The following is a 17,291-nucleotide window of genomic DNA, read 5'->3' as shown; positions in this document are numbered from 1 at the left end:
GGAGCAACCTAGAACTGAGGAGGAATTTCCTGACAGTTAGAACAATTAATCAGTGGAACAGCTTTCCTCCAAAAGTTGTGAATGCTCCAACAATAGAGGTTTTTAAGAAGGGACTGGATAACCATTTGTCTGAAGTGGTGTAAGGTTTCCTGCCTGGGCAGGGGGTTGGACTAGAAGATCTCCAAGGGTCCCTTCCAACTCTTTTATTCTCTACTCTACTCTCTCTATCTGCAGAGATGACTTTTCCCATTCTGGACATCTGCTGCGGATGCAAGATTTTTTTTTTTGGGAGATAATTCCTACTTTGGCCAAAGCCTTGCTGTCCACATTGCATTAGTCCAGACTTCATTCTCTTGTCTTGCACTGTCAAGTAGTCGATTGGATGTGCTCTCAGTAGGAGTAAAGTGGCAGGCTCAGTCCTGCTGTTTTGGGGTTCCATCAAAGAAGAGGCGTCTTTTCCACAGCCTGGCCTCATGTTTTTTTTTGGGGGGGGGGGGGTTCCAGCATTGCTTCTCCTCCTCCAAGTGCGGTGTTATTGCAGTGTGTCAAAGATAGTTCCAATCACATTATCAAAGTAATCATTTCTTCTCTTCAAGCTAAGGTAAGCAAAAAAATAATAATTGGTCAATATAAATCTTGGAACGAAGTCTTGCATAACGTGCTCTTTATTTATTTATTTTTAAAAGATTTTTATGGCTCAGCAGAGTCCCCAAAGAGTAAGGCTGTTTGTCAGCATGCTTAGGACCAGAATAGAAGCTCCCCTAAAAAAGATGCAGCTTTCTTTCTCCCTCCAGTATGGCAGAGATTTTTTATTCTTCATAAGCTTTCTTTTTCTTTTCCCTTTGCAACTAGTTTACCTTTGGACACTAAATACCACGTTTCCCTGAAAATAAGACAGGGTCTTCTTTTCTTTTGACCCCCAAAATAAACACTTCGCTTTAGAATAAATTTCCTGACACTGAGAACAATTAATCAGTGGAACAGAAGTTGCCTCCAGAAGTTGTGAATGCCCCAACACTGGAAGTCTTTGAGAAGATGTTGGATAGCCATTTGTCTGAAACGGTATAGGGTTTCCTGCTTAGGCAGGGGGTTGGACTAGAAGACCTCCAAGGTCCCTTTCAACTCTGCTATTGTATTGTATTGTATTTTCGGGGAGGACTTATTATTTTTGAGGTGCAGGAGGTGGCCAGTGTGGTCACCTCATGGCTGCTGCTGTGTTGCAATATTTTTGGGGAGGGCTTATTTTCGGGGAAACAGAGTACCAACTGAACCACTTAACAGTTTGCAAACCTTTGGCGTTGGGCTCCAAAGAGCTCATCCGTGGGACTACACTGAGTTGTGTCCTTTTCCTGCAGTTCGATGGGTGTAGTTGCCCAGTCACTTTTGTTCGTTTTTTGTGGATGAAAAGCAAAAGTAGATTCTGCCCTAAGATTGAAATCCAGAGGCGAAGAAGGAGCAGCAGCAAAGTCGTGGGGCTACGGTTCTTTCCAGGATGCGAGGTTATCTCTTCCATCAGCTGTGCCAAAGAGGTTAAGCAGACAGAGGCTGCCTTTTTTAATCTGTTATCTCAAGAGGGGTTTATGCTTTTTGTCCACTGTTGTGTTTGAAAGGATCGTGTTTTCATTTGTAAGCGGCTTGTTGTGTCTACAGATTGAAACACAGGCTGGGAAAACATGACATGCAAGAAGGTTGCTCTTAACTCCTTTCTTTGGCAGTTGGTGGGAACATTGCGCGGGGGGGGGGGGGAGCCTGGTGGAGTTCCCAAGGAAGCGATCCCTTGTGCCATCCTGGGTGGCTTCCCCTCCCCCCCTTTTCAGGTGAGATAGTCCTCCTTCAGGCCATCTTCTGGCCTCCTGAATTATGTGCATCTCTGGATTCTAATTCTTCCTAGTTTCCATCAGCATCTCGGCTTTGGAGATCGGGGCTCGATTTGGAGGCTGCTCTTGACGTTTAGACAGAGAAGGTAGCTGCTCTGAATATTCATGAAATTGACAACACGGCAGACCACTACTTTGGACTGCTTTCCAGGAACCCAAAGCGCCTTTGATGGGTTCCTAAGCACCACGCGGAAGGCCGGTTTCTGAAAGATCCCGAGATCTGTTCCCCCCGCCTTCGTAGAAGATGCCAAAGGGCAGCGTGCGCCTCCTTCGGCGTCCGTGCCAAGGGCCTCCTTACCCGCCTCGTCTTCCTGAGAAGCGTGGCTGGTGCTTGACGCATCAGGAGAAGATAGTTTTGCCATTATTTAAGCATCTGCTATGCAGCTTTGGAAAATAGAGCCGACAGAGGCTTCGGGCACTTGGAAAGTGAAATGGGTGGACGACGAGGCAGCCAGCCAGCCAGCCTGCTCGGACAGGAGGAGAATCTTAGGTTGCCCCCATACGGCAGTGGGGGGACTAGATGGGGGCCTGAAGCCATCTTTTACTTGGTTAGCTTTATGAATTATGTGGGGATTTGAATGACTTGGTGATGCTACAAGATAGCATTTTCGCATTTTTTCAGCCAGGCAAAACAACAGAAAAATAAGATTGGACCAGGGAATAGGATATTGGACTAGATCAGATCTGATAAACCAAGGATTTCCAATCTTGGTAACTTTAGGACTTGTGGGAGTCCGAAAGGACTCATCTGGGAACAAACAAAGCCACCTTCTTAACTGCACTCAGAGCGAAAAGCAAGCTTTGGGTTTAGGCCTGTGACACGGAGTGCTTCTAAAAAGGACTTGGGTACCTTTTATTATCCACCTGAAACTGGGATGTACAAAAATAACCCAAGTGGTTCATGTTTCAAACAAAGGGGGGGGGGAACAGGGCATGGGCAGGCGGAGAAGAGCAGTGAAATATAGGATCGCTAAACTGAACATTGGTTATATATATATATACATATATATATATATATATATATACATACAGTATATATATATATTGTATGTACGTATTATATATATATAATTGGATCAGCAAGATGAGACAAGCAGTTGCTAAAAAAAAGTTTCAAGGTGCTAGAAATGTGTATTCAAGCTTTTTGTGCAGCTTTGGAGTTGAATATTTGTGATGAATTGCTTTTTGAGCGTTCCCAAAATATTTGCGTGTGAGAAACTGATTTATCTTTAAAAGAAAACTCCTCTTCCTGCCCAAGTAGTTATTTGGATCCTCATTTCTTTGCTGGGTTTTTCCCCTCCTCTGATTCTTCTAAAGGGCAGTCCTGGTTCTTACAGAATTTAATGTGGATTAAAAGTCCAACTAGTCTTCTTTTTAAAAAATATATATAATGCCATCTATTGCTCATAGCTATGGGAATAATTCGGATTAATTAACTTTATGAGGAATTCTTGGAAGCAATAGCGATTCAGCATTATCCCCAGAAAAGCCTAATCAATATATTTACTCTCTTATTAACTAATTATTAATAAGGGTTAGTGTGTTAGCTTTAATGAGTGTATATAAAACAGCCTTGGTAAATATGTCTAAACGGAATATCTTTTCATTAAAACTTTTGGGGTTTTTTTGGGGGGGGAGGGCGCATAGTTGACGTAATGATATAGCTCTGGTTCTTGTGGATTTTGGGTCTTTGGGTTCCACAGCTCTTCAAGGAGGAGTTGCTGGTATTAGAAAGCAACATGGAAGAAGGTTAAAAAAAACCTAGATAAGTAAGCCAAATAATTTTCCCTAGAAATGCAAGATAAAGAAGCCCCCACATTTTCAAATCCCACTTGTGGTCTGGAAACTACTGTTTATTGCAGGTATGTCTAACCTTGGCAACTTTTAAAACTTGTGGACTTCAATTCCCACAAGTCCTAAAGTTGCCAAGATTGGACATCCCTGGTTTATCAGATCTGATTCCCTGGACCAGTGATATCTATCTTTATGACCTAATGAAACTGGACCTCAGTAACATCTTCCAATGATTCTGGAGGGAATACTTACTTCGTGCTGAGCTAATTTTTTTGCAATACACTCAAGAGAGATGCTTTGGTCCATATTTCGTACTTAGCCATAATTGTGTGATGGAGGTGAGATCGAACCTTTGGGAGAGCTGAAATTCCACCTGTAGATGGGAACGTGGATGATTTCTGTCCAACTCGGACCACAAGAACGTAAACTTTACTCAACTAAAATGTGATTTAATTTATCAGAAATCCTTGGTTGTCACTGCTGGTATCAAAGATAAGTCTGAGCACTGTAATAAAATAATAAATAACAAAATAAAATAATAGGCATCCATCCTGTTTGGAAGACTTTCACCTTCAATTGTGGTACCAACATCTGCCATCTATGATTTGTTTAATTTTTTTCCTACCTCTAGTAGTCCGAACGCATTGAAAGAAACAGATTTGGGTTTTGGGGCTGGATAGAGGTTTATGCAATTAATCAGGATGTGACATGAGACATTTCAGGTTATTTATGGGTTGCTAATTGTGGTGCACAGCAGCATATTCAGAAAGAAGCTTTAATCTTCACAAATCCTTGTGGTGAGTAACCACCTGGTCACATTTGAAATAGAAACTTGCTAAATGTGTTCTGCATTTCGACACTGCGTGTTCCATGTATTTCACACCCATGTATCAAACCGCCATTTCCGTGTAGTTCTTGTTTAGAGTTCTTTTTTTATGGCTGATCTCCAAACAATTTGTGTTTTCACCCCCAAATGTTCAAGTTTCAGAAATTCCTTTAAATAACCCCAGTTTCCCTACTCGGTGCAAGCAAATAGCAGCTGCAGGCAAAACCTGTCAGAATTTATTTTAAAAACCAAGTCTTGTTTTTTATTAGGATTTTGTTTTTGTTTTTTAATGTAGGCAAGAGACACTTGGTTTATTCCTATTTGGGGGGAGTAAGTTATCCTGCTGAAGTAATTTCTGAAACTCCTTTTGAGGCCAATGTTTTACCTGCAGGCTCGGAGATCAGATCTTTTCTAAAGAGGCTGCAAGTTATATTTAAACATTGCAAAGAAGGGCGGATACTTTCGTGTCAGCACGTGCACGGAAGAGACACAAATGACTGCATGTAAGGCGATATCCCTGAGCTTTTTATGGACACAGGTGCCATAAAGGCTTCAGCATGTCATACATACAGCACTTGAGATCTGGACAAACAGAACTATTGCTCGTCAACCTCCCCTCCTCGCTTTCTACCCCTCAGTTTCCTATTCAGCTGCAGTGGAGGTTTTTAGCTTCCTAAAAGGTGGAAGACTTTAGAACCCCCAAATGTTGAAAAAGGGGATCGAAAATTGCCAACCGTCTTTAACTACGGCAGGGGTGTCCAAACTTGGCAACTTTAAGACTTGTGGACTTCAACTCCCAGAATTCTGGGAGTTGAAGTCCACAAGTCTTAAAGTTGCCAAGTTTGGACACCCCTGAACTACGGGAAAAATGAAAGAAAGTTGTTAGCAATGAAGGCTGAATTCAGGAGGAGAAACTGCCCCATCACCTTTTAACATTTAATAACCACCTTTCTAATAGCAATACAAATCGGGCCAGGTTCCCTTTGAGATGGGCTTGCAGATTCCTGCATGGTCCTGCGTTTGTTGTTGTTGTTGGGGGTGGCAGGAGGAACAAGCAAGCTCTGACCGGAGGCCGTTGTCTCCTTCTCTTCCTTCCTTCCTTTCTCCCAGATCTTTGGTTGAAGAGGAAGAGCCTCACATGAAAGTCACTCTGGGGAGCAGCGATATGGGCTTGTCTGCTCACCTGCAGGCGTCAAAGGCAGGAACCACCCGATTCTTCACCAGCAACACTCACAGTTCTGTGGTCCTCCAGGTGAGTGAATGCCCAGAAGGGAGCCACCCGCCGGGTGAACGTCTTTGGGAGCATGTTCTTCCGTTCCAGGGGGAAGAGCTTCCTCCAAAGACTCACCTGTCTGATGGTGTCATCGCAGTCCAGGTCACCCAGTGGCTGGGAAGGCTTCCTCTCCTTTGCTAGTTAAACGTTGTGGTGGCTGATTTTCCCTGGGATGGAACGAGGCCCAGGCTTGGCATCGTCCAAGCAACAGCAGGGAAGGGGAGGCCTTTGGCCTGCAAATTATGTCCAAACGCCTTCGAGGGAATTTGTCAGGCGAAACAGCCTTTCAGTGTGAATGTTTTGGGAGACTAGTATAGATCTATTTTGAGCTAATTAGCTCTCATCAGCTAGCCATACCCTTACTGGGATTTGAACCTGGGCTGTATTATATCTTAGGCAGGAGTCTTAGCCACTAAGCCATAGGCTCGCCTCCTTATCAGTTGAGCCAGGGAAATAGGTATGTATTTGTGTTACAACCCCTGGTATGCCTAAATATGGGAGGAAGGTCAATATATATATATTGCTTCCCTTGGCCTGGAGGGTGAAAAATCCAGCTTACCATTACCTGGCAGTGTGCTCAGCAGAAGCCCAGGCCCGTCCTCTGACTTCAGCTCTCGAGAGGAGCCCCATCGCCCCCCCCCCTTGCTGACTCTGCGTTTGCAGCGGCCGTGAAATGAGGCCAAACCCTGTGCCTGGCATTGTTTGCTGCCACCAACTAGGGGGCAAAGTAGTCTGAACACGGCTCTCTTCCCCCGGGGGGTGGGGACGTTTTACAGAGTGGGGAATTGCTGGGTGGGCAGTCCTGGGGAAGAGCTGCAGCCGGTGTGAAAAAAAAAAAAAGAGTACGAAAGCTTTCCGGAGTAGATGGCCGGGCAGAGCTGATGCCCCAGGATCCTGCCTGTGGAACACCAGAAGCCTTTGGTTCAGTGGGGTAACCTCATAACCCTCCGCCACCTCCTCCTCTGGCTGGCAGGAGCAGAGCAGCCTCCCGCTTCCCCCCCCCCCTCACCCCCCGGGGGATTTCCCCAGTGACGCTGAGCCGGGACTGCTTCTGCAGCCCCAGGAACAGGAGCTCCAATTGTGTGGGGCTTCCCGTGGGCCAGCGCCTCATTCAAGGGGGAGCAGAGCTGACGTGGGCGGTTCTGTCTTGCAGGGTTTTGACCAGCTGCGCGTAGAAGGGTTGCTTTGTGACGTGACCTTAGTGCCAGGCGATGGAGACGAAGTGTTCCCTGTGCACAGGGCTATGATGGCGTCCGCTAGCGATTACTTCAAGGCCATGTTCACAGGTAGGGTTCCCTGCTGGTGGATCAGGGGCCACGCACGGAGGCCAGTGGACACATCCCCCCCCCCGAGTGTTTCTTTTGGGGGTTCACTCAATGTCAGGGATGAAACGGTGGCGTTCTCTCTGGTTTGGAAGAAACTCTTCCTAAGGAGGCTCTGACTGGCTGTAACCCTTTTGTGTCTGAATTTTGTTCCCAGGCGGGATGAAAGAGCAAGACTTGATGTGCATCAAGCTTCACGGCGTGAACAAAATAGGTTTGAAGAAGATCATCGATTTTATTTATACGGCGAAACTTTCCCTCAACATGGACAACCTGCAGGACACTCTCGAAGCGGCCAGTTTTTTACAGATCCTGCCCGTGCTGGACTTCTGTAAAGTGTTTCTTATATCCGGGGTAAGAGAAAGGAAAGTCGTGGCTTGGCGGCTCGTCTCTCCCGCTAACCTAGTTTTCATCGCAGGGGGTTGAGCTTGCAAAGGGTTTTTCCCAAAAGAGCCGGTCCACCTTGCTCAAATTAGAGCAGGAGCCGTTCTTCGGCGAGGCAGCTCCCCACAAAACACACAACTCTCTTTAACACACCAAACGCAATTAGTCCTCGACCTGTGTGTGAGCCCTATCACGCAATTCAATTCACCTTTAGGATGATGCGCTTCGTAGGAAAAAGGACCAACGCCTCCGATAAACCGTCTTGGAATAGTTCTGCAAATGGGATTCCTGGAAGCAGCAGAAACATTGATTGGAATAAATGAATCTTCTCTGCCAAGGGGGAGGTTCTCAGCTGTGGGAGATCAGAAGTCGCATATTGTAAATTACTTTCTGACCCGCAAAGGAGAGCTGCTATTTTCAGTTTCGGTGTATAAACAGCTGGGTTCTTCTGGAGAAGGTGCCGCTTACACAGGCCTCACTTTGCAGCCTGAGTTGAGTGACTCCGTAAGATGGAAATAGGGGTATGTATTTTGATGGCTGCTCAAGGATTAAAGGAAAGTCAGAGACAGCCGAGCTATTCCGCAACTTGCATGTAAATAGATTTTAAACAGATTAAAAAAACAAAACAAAACAATGGGACATTAACGTGCAGCTTTTCAGAAACCGGTGGGTTTTAAAAACACGGAACCATCCAAGTCACAAGTGACAAAAAATACCAGCCATTTATACCAACAAGGGAGATTTTTTAAAACACGGTTGGATTTTCAAGATCCATCTGCTTTAGAGCTAGGGAAGATGGGACCTGATGGAAGGCTTGTGCAGTGCTTCCAGTGCTGCTGTCAAATTGGGACACATATTGTCCGTTGCGTTGGGGGAGTGGCTATAAAGTCAGTCGACCCAGGGAATGCTCCAGTATTCCCTGTCAGGTGGTATTAAGTCACCCTGCAGGTAAGCCCTTCTGTGCTAATGGGTCGTCTCTTACCTCCGTAGGTGTCCTTGGAGAACTGCGTTGAGGTGGGGCGAATTGCCAACACGTACAACCTCACCGAAGTGGATAAATATGTGAACAATTTCATCCTCAAGAACTTCCCAGCCCTGCTGAGTACGGGGGAGTTTGTGAAGCTCCCCTTCGAGCGCCTTGCCTTCGTCCTCTCCAGCAATAGCCTTAAGCACTGCACCGAACTGGAACTCTTCAAGGCCGCCTGCCGGTGGCTGCGGTACGAGGAGCCGCGCATGGAATGCGCTGCGAAGCTGATGAAAAACATCCGTTTCCCTCTGATGACGCCCCAGGATCTCATCAACTACGTCCAGACTGTGGATTTCATGCGGACCGATAACACTTGCGTCAATTTGCTCTTGGAAGCCAGTAACTATCAAATGATGCCCTTCATGCAGCCGGTGATGCAGTCGGAGAGGACGGCCATCCGTTCGGACAGCACCCACCTGGTCACCCTGGGAGGGGTCCTCCGGCAGCAGCTGGTGGTGAGTAAGGAATTGCGGATGTACGACGAGAAAGCGCACGAGTGGAGGTCCCTGGCCCCCATGGACGCCCCCCGATACCAGCATGGCATCGCGGTGATCGGGAACTTCCTCTACGTGGTGGGCGGGCAGAGCAACTACGACACGAAGGGGAAGACAGCTGTGGACACGGTCTTCAGGTTTGACCCTCGCTACAATAAGTGGATGCAAGTGGCTTCCTTAAATGAAAAACGGACCTTCTTCCACCTAAGTGCCCTCAAAGGACATCTCTATGCCGTCGGTGGTCGCAATGCAGCCGGAGAATTAGGTAAGTTCCTTCTCATGCGCAGGAGCTTAATCGCCGCAATTCACAGTCAGATTGGTTTTCTGGCATCAAGATATATTATGCCAGAACGTTCCCACCATCTACGAAGACAAATCGGCCCGTTTGTAAAAAGGAGCGAAGCTTTAGTCAGGCTATCCCCAGCTCTGGGAGGGATTGAGTAACACCGGCATTGCCTCCTCACCTGTATCATATTTTTAAAAGGAGCGTTTGGTAATAATAATGGTGCCGCTGTATATTATTATGGTAATGCAGAGTTTAATTGTCTATCTTCCCACATGCCAACAGGAATAATGAATGGGCCTGTTTTCTTCTGAAGAAACGAATTGTTTATTGATTTTATGCAGGTAGCGCTGATCTGAATTTATTTTAAGCTTCTTTTGTCTGACGTGTGAAGAATTAAGTGCTGGTGGCTGGCTCTCTTAGTCTGCTCTGAGCAGACGGGCTCACTTCCTACCACCTCCAGCCCCTTGTGAGTCAGGCAGTGAGCAAAGCAAGTGTGAAAAACATCCCCGCGAGCTGTGCGTTTTCCACTTAGGAGCCTCTTCAGGGCGGCTTTTAAGGATCTTCCTCCTGATAATTTAGCATCTTCCACTTTTATAAATACCGGATTCAGGCATCCATGTCTCCGTCGAAACTCCCTAGGCGAACAGCTCCATTGCTGCCTGACAATCCTCCTCTAATTTCATCCCTCTTGATACGATCTGTCACTTTTTAGTATTTGTCTTCAGGGTTACCTTGAACAGTCTGTGGCCTGTTAAATAGTTTGCATCAATTTCCATAATGAGCTGGATCCATTTGTATGAAAGTCAGTCTCTGGCTTGGCGGGCCTGTCGATTCTTAGATCGAAATATTCTCTTTTCATTGAGATGCGTTGCAAATCTTTTTTTTTTTTTCCACTTTCACTGCAGCTTTTGATTCCCTTTTTTTTTTTTTGGCAGCAAAAAGTAGAAAGAATCCTTGTATAACTTTTCCCTCTTTCCTGTGAAAGAGGCAGGAAAGGAAGAAAGATGAATAATGTTTATTCATTATTAATAATGTTTAGATAGCAAGGAATCGGATCTGGCGTTCTTGGCACAGAAACATCCCAAACGAATAGTCACGTGGCTCTCTGACCCTACCGGACTGCCTAGCTGAGAATTTGGCAAGAAGTGGTTTTTTTTTAATTGCCTTCTGTGATTGAGGGTAAGCCCCACTTATATCACTGCTGACATGCAAGTATTATTTGCTTAAAATTGAAACAATAGGATGTCAGATTTCCTAAAGATGCCCTAATTGATTCATAAGCATCAAGTCAAGTTTTCAATACAAAACCAATGATTTATTAGGAGCTCCATTAGGCAAGATCTGTTCGCAGCCAAGCCTGTGCTTTGTTTGATTTACTTCTGAACTTTACCCCTGTTCCTTCCCTCCACTCAGTCTGTGTCATAAATCACATTACCCTATAGATGCACCCTTCCCAAACCGGCTGCAATAATCTGAGATCCGACTCCAGCCGACAGTATGCGTGGGATGCACTCCCCCTCATTCTGTCCCCATGACAACACGGAGAGTTGACATAGGAAACACGGACGGGGCAGTTCAAAATCCAACACAGTTCTACAAAAGTTGATGCTTGGGAATAATCCCCAAAGGCAGGAATGATTAAATCTACTAAAAAAAACTCCCTCTAGGAAGAGATGAAGCAGAAATGAAATGCTAGAGTTTGCCGGTGTCCCCCAAATTTGAACAAATGATCAGAAGATCTTGTTTTAAGGTAGAGAAATCACGGCGCCATAAAAATGGCGTAAAAAGTATCATAACAAGAACTGTAGAGATTTGCCTGACCAATGGAATATGGAGATGTCCTTTCTGTAGTTTGTTGCACTCATGATTGGCCTTGATGGTGGCCAAGATCTTGTCTAATGCTTATACTCTAATTAACACCATCATTCCTAAATGATGTAGTGAACTCTTGGAGCCCGTAGAGATTCTCAGTCCTCCAGGTCACCGTTGCCCCAAAGGTGCTTTTTCAAGAGGCAACTGGACTTTCTTTGAAGATGTTTCGCTTCTCATCCAAGAAGCTTCTTCCGCTCTGACCAGATAGGGGGCAGTGGAAGGATTTATATTCCTTGCAGACAGCTGGTCATTTGCATCCTTTTAGAGGGTTATTGAAGCACTTGGACGTTTCTCTGTGTCCTCAGGGTCACCTGAGTGGTGCTCCTGGTTCCTGCAGTCTGCAATTTTCTCCCCCCCCCCCCCCTCTGGAAATCCATTCCTACTTCCACACCATTCCAAGGGTCTTCATCCCAAACAATACAGCTAAAAGCCTGTAGAGATTCTTAGTCATCCAGGTCACGGTTGTCCCAAAGGAACTTTTTTTCAGGAGGCAACTGGACTTCCTTGTTTTTTCCTTTGAAGACGTTTTGAAGACTTCTTCAGATCCTTGGATGAGAAGTGAAACATATTTAAAAGACAAACAAGAAAGCTCAGTTGCCTCCTGAAAAAGCACCTTCGGGCTAGTGAACTCTTGGGAGTTGACAGCAGCCAAGTGAGTGTGTGGTCAACTAAGGGGCAAATGGAGAGATTTCAGAAGTCTTGATTATCTATCCAGTCGCCTCCGGCTCTTGGTGACTCTATGGACCGGTCTCTCCACATCTTCCAGTCTTTCCCTCTTCCTTTGAGCTTTTCTGTGGTCTGGTCTGGATGCTGGGGTCAACTCTTGATGGTCCCTCAGAAGTCTTCGTCTGGAGCAGTGAAACGAATGTTCTTCTCGGCCGTTGAGAAATCCATCCAGGTTTTGGCTGAGAAGGGTGGCCAAAAACGGAGGGCCTAACATCTCAGGACATGATGTCCTGATTATGTGGCCCTCTCTCCGTTCGAGTTTTGGGTAAGATATACAGAGGCATCCTTGGCGCATGACCTGAATCGGAGCCTGAATGGGGAAACAGAGGCCTCCCTGTCTCCACAGTCCCCACTGCAACATTTACAGTGGAGGCTCTTTTCTGTTCCCAGACACCCAAGCACGATGGAGATCATTCAGCCCCCTCTCCTTCCCCCCTGCCATAAGCTTGGTGTTGTGTGAATTCGCTCATGGTTTTATTTTTAGAAGCTTGGAAGGTGTGAAGTCACTGCATCCGACTGCAACAGAGGCCTCGGGCCGGCTCCGGTTCTAGGGGGAGGCTGCCCTGGGGAGGGAATGGATCGGAAGGGGTGGGGGGCAGAGGACTGTTCCCAATCATCACGGCCGCCCTGAGTCGTTTGGGGAAGCAGCCACAGGAATTCCTTCTGGGAAGCTGCCTCTGCTGCTAAGCGTAGAAACCTGCTTGTACATTCAGATCATGACCTGCTCCCACCTCCCAGGGCCACCTAGGTCTCTCTGAGCAGCAAACGGGGAGGTGGTAGGGAAGGAAGCCTTCAACTCCTGCTTCCTCCCCCAGAAAGCCTTGGCGTTAGGAGAGCTGCAGGCGAGACGTTCCCTTGGAACCTTTTTTTAAAAAAACACATGAGATTTAATTTTAATGCCGGTTAATGTTTAGCACGGTAGAGACCTAGTGTTTTTCTGCTCTGCACCTGAATAGCTGCTTCTCCGTCTGCGGTGTGTGCAAAGGTTACTAATATGGTTAAAGCCTGCTTCTTGGAAAGCTTTGATTCTTGCTGGCTATCAAATGGGTGTTTCTGAGAAAGGAAGGATAAAAGGAAGATCATTCACAGACATGTGTGCGTGTTTAAAAAGAAAAGCAACTTATGTTTAGAAAGGGTGTTGGGGGGAGCTTTGTTGAGGTTTTCGACCGATACGATGCCCCACAGGTGCCCTGTTCCCATGACTGATCTGCATGCATGAGCTTCCTTTAAAAACTTTGCTCCGTGTCTGTTTTCACATCGGGGGACTGAAAATAGAACGGGCAATCCGGTCAGGAACATGAAACCAGCAGAGAGAGAGAGAAGGAGGGAGAGAGAGAGAAGGAGAGTGAGTCTGTTTCCAACACCGATGGCCAAACCACCCGTAAAACGGGTTTTGTTCATGAGGTTGTGGAAAATAAATCCACAAAGGCAGAAGATTCTGCTCAGCATCCTTTCTGAAGCGATGGCTGCCAAGGGAGCTCTCTTTGCCCCCAAACCAACACCCCTGGAAGAGAGGCTGCCCCACAGCAAAAGAGCCAGAGATTGTGGGGTCGCCTTAGCCCGCCTTCTTTCAGCATTGGGGTCAAGGCATGGAATATAATGGCCTTCCTTCCTCCGGGCCGGGCATTTGGGGCCATTGGGGCTGGGGGCTGTTTCAGAGATTGCAGGCATGGATCCTTGATTTACGGTCACAATCGAGCCCAATATTTCTGCTGCTAAGTGAGACATTTGTTAAGCGAGTTGTGCCCCGTTTCACGACCTTTCTTGGTGCAGTTGTTAAGTGAGTCACTGCAGTTGATAAGTTTGGAACATGGTTGCTAAGTAAATTTGGCTTCCTCACTGACTTGGCTCGTCAAAAGGTCAGAAAAGGGGGGGGTCACGTGGCTCCCCGGGGCCGTCATATGTACAGGGCATTTGCCAAGCACCTGAATTCTGATCCTCTTTTTCCAACAGCCACGGTGGAGTGTTACAATCCCAGGATGAACGAATGGAGCTACGTGGCCAAGATGAACGAGCCCCATTATGGCCACGCGGGGACGGTCTATGGGGGTCTGATGTACATTTCAGGTGAGCCGGCCTGTCGTCCTCAACCCTTTCCCCTCCCAAATCACACCTGCAGACCTCCACTGCCAGGTATCTTTCATCCTCAAAGAGACCTACTAGATTTTTCAGAGTATAAGACGCACCAAGATTTCGAAGAGGCAAATTGAAAAAAAAAAGGTTTTGCACTCTGCAGACCTCCCCAAAACAGCGTGTTTTTCATGATAATGGGCCTTTTTTGTCAAAAAAAGGGGCATGCATAGCCTTTAGGAGACTTGTAGAGTAGTCCTGGGGGCTGGGGGGCAAACATGAGCAAAGAACAGCCCATTTTTTGCTCATTTCTGCCCTCCCCAGCCCTAGGAGCACCCTGGAAGCCTCCTAAAGGCTATGCACGGCCATTTTTGCAAAGGGGGCAAGGTTTCGGGAGGCCAAAAATGCTGTATTCAGTGTATAAGACACACCCAGATTTTCAACCTCTTCTTTGAGGGGAAAAAGTGTGTCTTATACTCCAAAAAATACTGTATGTACTCTTTCACTCCTCTTGAGTTTTCACCCCCCTAGACGATTCAGAGAAGACACACTGTTAAATCTCGGACTTTCCTCTCGGATATACCGTGTTTTCCTGAAAATAAGGCAGGGTCGTCTTTTCTTTTCTTTTCTTTTTTCTTTTCCTATTCAAGGGGTTAAAGAGAGAAATGAGCGTGCTGGTAAAGGCCTTAGTCGGCCTTGGGGCTCCCCACTGGCTGTTGACTGAGTGTCTGCCTTTCTCTTCCCCCCCAGGTGGCATCACCCACGACACTTTCCAGAAGGAGCTCATGTGCTTCGACCCCGACACGGACAAATGGACACAGAAGGCCCCCATGACCACGGTGAGGGGCCTCCACTGCATGTGCACGGTGGGCGATAAGCTCTATGTCATCGGGGGCAACCATTTCCGGGGCACCAGCGATTACGACGACGTGCTCAGCTGCGAATATTACTCCCCGACCCTGGACCAGTGGACTCCCATCGCGGCCATGCTGCGTGGCCAGAGTGACGTCGGGGTGGCTGTCTTCGAGAATAAGATCTACGTGGTGGGGGGCTACTCGTGGAACAACCGTTGTATGGTGGAGATCGTTCAGAAGTACGACCCGGAGAAGGACGAGTGGCACAAGGTCTTTGACCTGCCAGAGTCCCTGGGGGGCATCCGGGCCTGCACCCTGACAGTTTTCCCCCCCGAGGACAATCTAGCTTCGCCTTCGCGGGAGTCGCCTCTTTCGGCGCCTTGAGAACGGTTTTGGGGGGGGGGCCCGCGGGACCCTTGCTCTCCTGCTGCGCCGCGCCATGGGTCCTCTCCTCGTTTTCAGCAGCTTGCCCTGAAGCTGTAGGCAAATCACGGGTGGGGTGGGGTTGGGGAGGCCTCCAAGGAAAGGCGTGACAGTCCACGCGGCGTTTGGTCTGGGGAGTTTCTGGCGGTGGGCCTGGAAAATGCTGGACTCCAAAGGCTCAACGAAGGAGGAGGAGGAAACGGCAGCGGCTCCTGTCGGTTGTTCACTCACAGGAGAGGGAAGGAAGAAGATGGGCTGAACGGCACCTACCAGAATCCCTTTGCCAAGCCTGGAGGAGAGCTTCCTCATGGGTGGGGAGAGGACCCCCCCCCCCCTCTGTCTCTGGCCCCAGCTGCCTCCCCCCCTCTGAATGAATGGAGCGTTTTAGACTTCACGCCCGGGACTCCGCATGAAAAGGCCCTGCAGGAGTTTGGAAGCCGTGAAGGAGGGAAGGGCACCTGAGGTGACCTTGGATCTGTACATCAGGAGTGGGGGGGCTTCCCCTCCCCTGCTGCCCCCCCCAATTAAAAAAATGAAGCATTGACTGAGGGTTTTTGTTCTTTTTCTCTTTGCCTTCTCTCTCCTTCTCCCCGTTGCTCGGTGATTCGTGGCCTGGCAACTCCATGAGGTCCCTGCACTGGATTTCCCGAGAGACAAGGGCTAGAACTCTCTCTGAATTAAGCCACTCCGCGTTTGACCAGAGCGTTTCCTCCGGATGAAAACGCGCCTGTGGGCCTTGCCCCCTCCCCCTACTCCCCGGCCCCACGAGGGCTCCTTTGCCTCTGACCACAAACACCACCATCCCCGTATCAGATCTCAGTTCAGACGGTTATTCAGCACAAACACAGCTTGGACAGAGCTGCTTTTTTGCTCAGAGAATTCAGCCTCTGCCCTGTTTCCTTTTGTTCAATAAAATCTTTAACTGCAATTAGGTGGGAGTTTGTTCTTGAAATAAAGCGCTCCGCTCTCTTCTTCCCGCTCTCGCCTCCCGTTGCCAGGTAACCCTTTTATGTGTACGTTGTGTGGTGTGGGGGGAAGCACAACCGGCTGGCCTCCGTTTCCGCAGGAGCTTCCAAAGTGGGGGAGACTTGACGTACTTTTTCCCCCAAACTCCCCCGGACGCCCAAGCAGAGCTTGTGGGGCAGAGGTCCCCAAACATGGCAAACTTTAAGACTGGTGGATGTCAACTCCCAGAATTCTGGGAGAGCTGGCTGAGTATTCTTGGAGTTGAAGTCCACCAGTCTTAAAGTGGCCAGGTTTGAAGACCTCTGATCTAAGTGGAGAGATTACAGAGGAAGGGATTACAAGAGAGTAAATTCTGCTGGCTGGGGAGTTCTGGGAGTTGAAATCCAGTCTTAAAGTGGCCAGGTTTGAAGACCTCTGATCTAAGTGGAGAGATTATAGAGGAAGGGATTACAAGAGAGTAAGTTCTGCTGGCTGGGGAGTTCTGGGAGTTGATGTCCACCAGTCTTAAAGTTGCCAAATTTGAAGACCTCTGCTGTGGGGGATTCAGTCTTTGCACCGCCTACAAGGGGGGGCTTTGCCAGGTGGAGTGAAAGAGGCTGGGAGTCCGTGGTTGGCTTACATTGGGCAAAGAGGGGCTCTTTCAGAGGCCTAGTGCCCCAGACTCACCCAGAAGACCCCATCAAAGGCTCCACTCAAAGCAACAGACTACTCGCTCCTTGTGATGTGATGGGCGGCAAACTAGTTTAATAAAATACATGAACGTGACGTCATCCCATCATTGCTAGGTTCTCTCAAGAGCCAGCCTTCCTCTCTTCTCTAAAGGTGGAAGCTTATTTTTAAGGCTGGCTTTAGATTTTGCTGTGGGCACCGCAGAACTGGGCTGGCTGGCGTTATGGTCCAAAGGGGCCTGGCATGGCAGGTACAGTGGCCGTGAATCAGCTTTTGGGCGCTGGCGACAGCGTTGAGCTTGGTTTATCGAGTTCAAAAGCAGAGCCTGGGGTGTGCAGTCTGGGCACTCGCTGTCCCGAAGGACGGGCAAAGCCAGGAGAACGATGCTTCTCCAGATGTGGAAGACAACTGGCCTGGCCATGAGTGGA

General features: G+C 47.9%; 1 protein-coding gene across 5 annotated transcripts in view; it reads left to right on the top strand.

Annotated features, from left to right (window-relative positions):
• KLHL13 (kelch like family member 13) overlaps positions 1-16,156 on the top strand; it is a 38,184-nt gene extending 22,028 nt beyond the window's left edge. For all 5 annotated transcript variants that reach the window (XM_081963885.1, XM_081963887.1, XM_081963884.1 and 2 more), the window contains 6 exons: positions 5,608-5,749; positions 6,924-7,056; positions 7,250-7,446; positions 8,467-9,262; positions 13,835-13,948; positions 14,702-16,156. In XM_081963885.1, the coding sequence (XP_081820011.1) occupies positions 5,608-5,749; positions 6,924-7,056; positions 7,250-7,446; positions 8,467-9,262; positions 13,835-13,948; positions 14,702-15,189 (1,870 nt within the window). In that variant the 3' untranslated portion in view covers positions 15,190-16,156. The remainder of the gene's footprint in view (positions 1-5,607; positions 5,750-6,923; positions 7,057-7,249; positions 7,447-8,466; positions 9,263-13,834; positions 13,949-14,701) is intronic.
• Positions 16,157-17,291: the final 1,135 nt, after the last annotated feature.

The sequence above is a fragment of the Natrix helvetica genome, assembly GCF_964273705.1.
Source record: "Natrix helvetica genome assembly, chromosome: 11".
Classification (NCBI taxonomy): Eukaryota; Metazoa; Chordata; class Lepidosauria; order Squamata; family Natricidae; genus Natrix; species Natrix helvetica.
The sequence above is the reverse complement of the archived record's forward strand: the minus strand, read 5'-3'. Positions and strand labels throughout refer to the sequence as shown.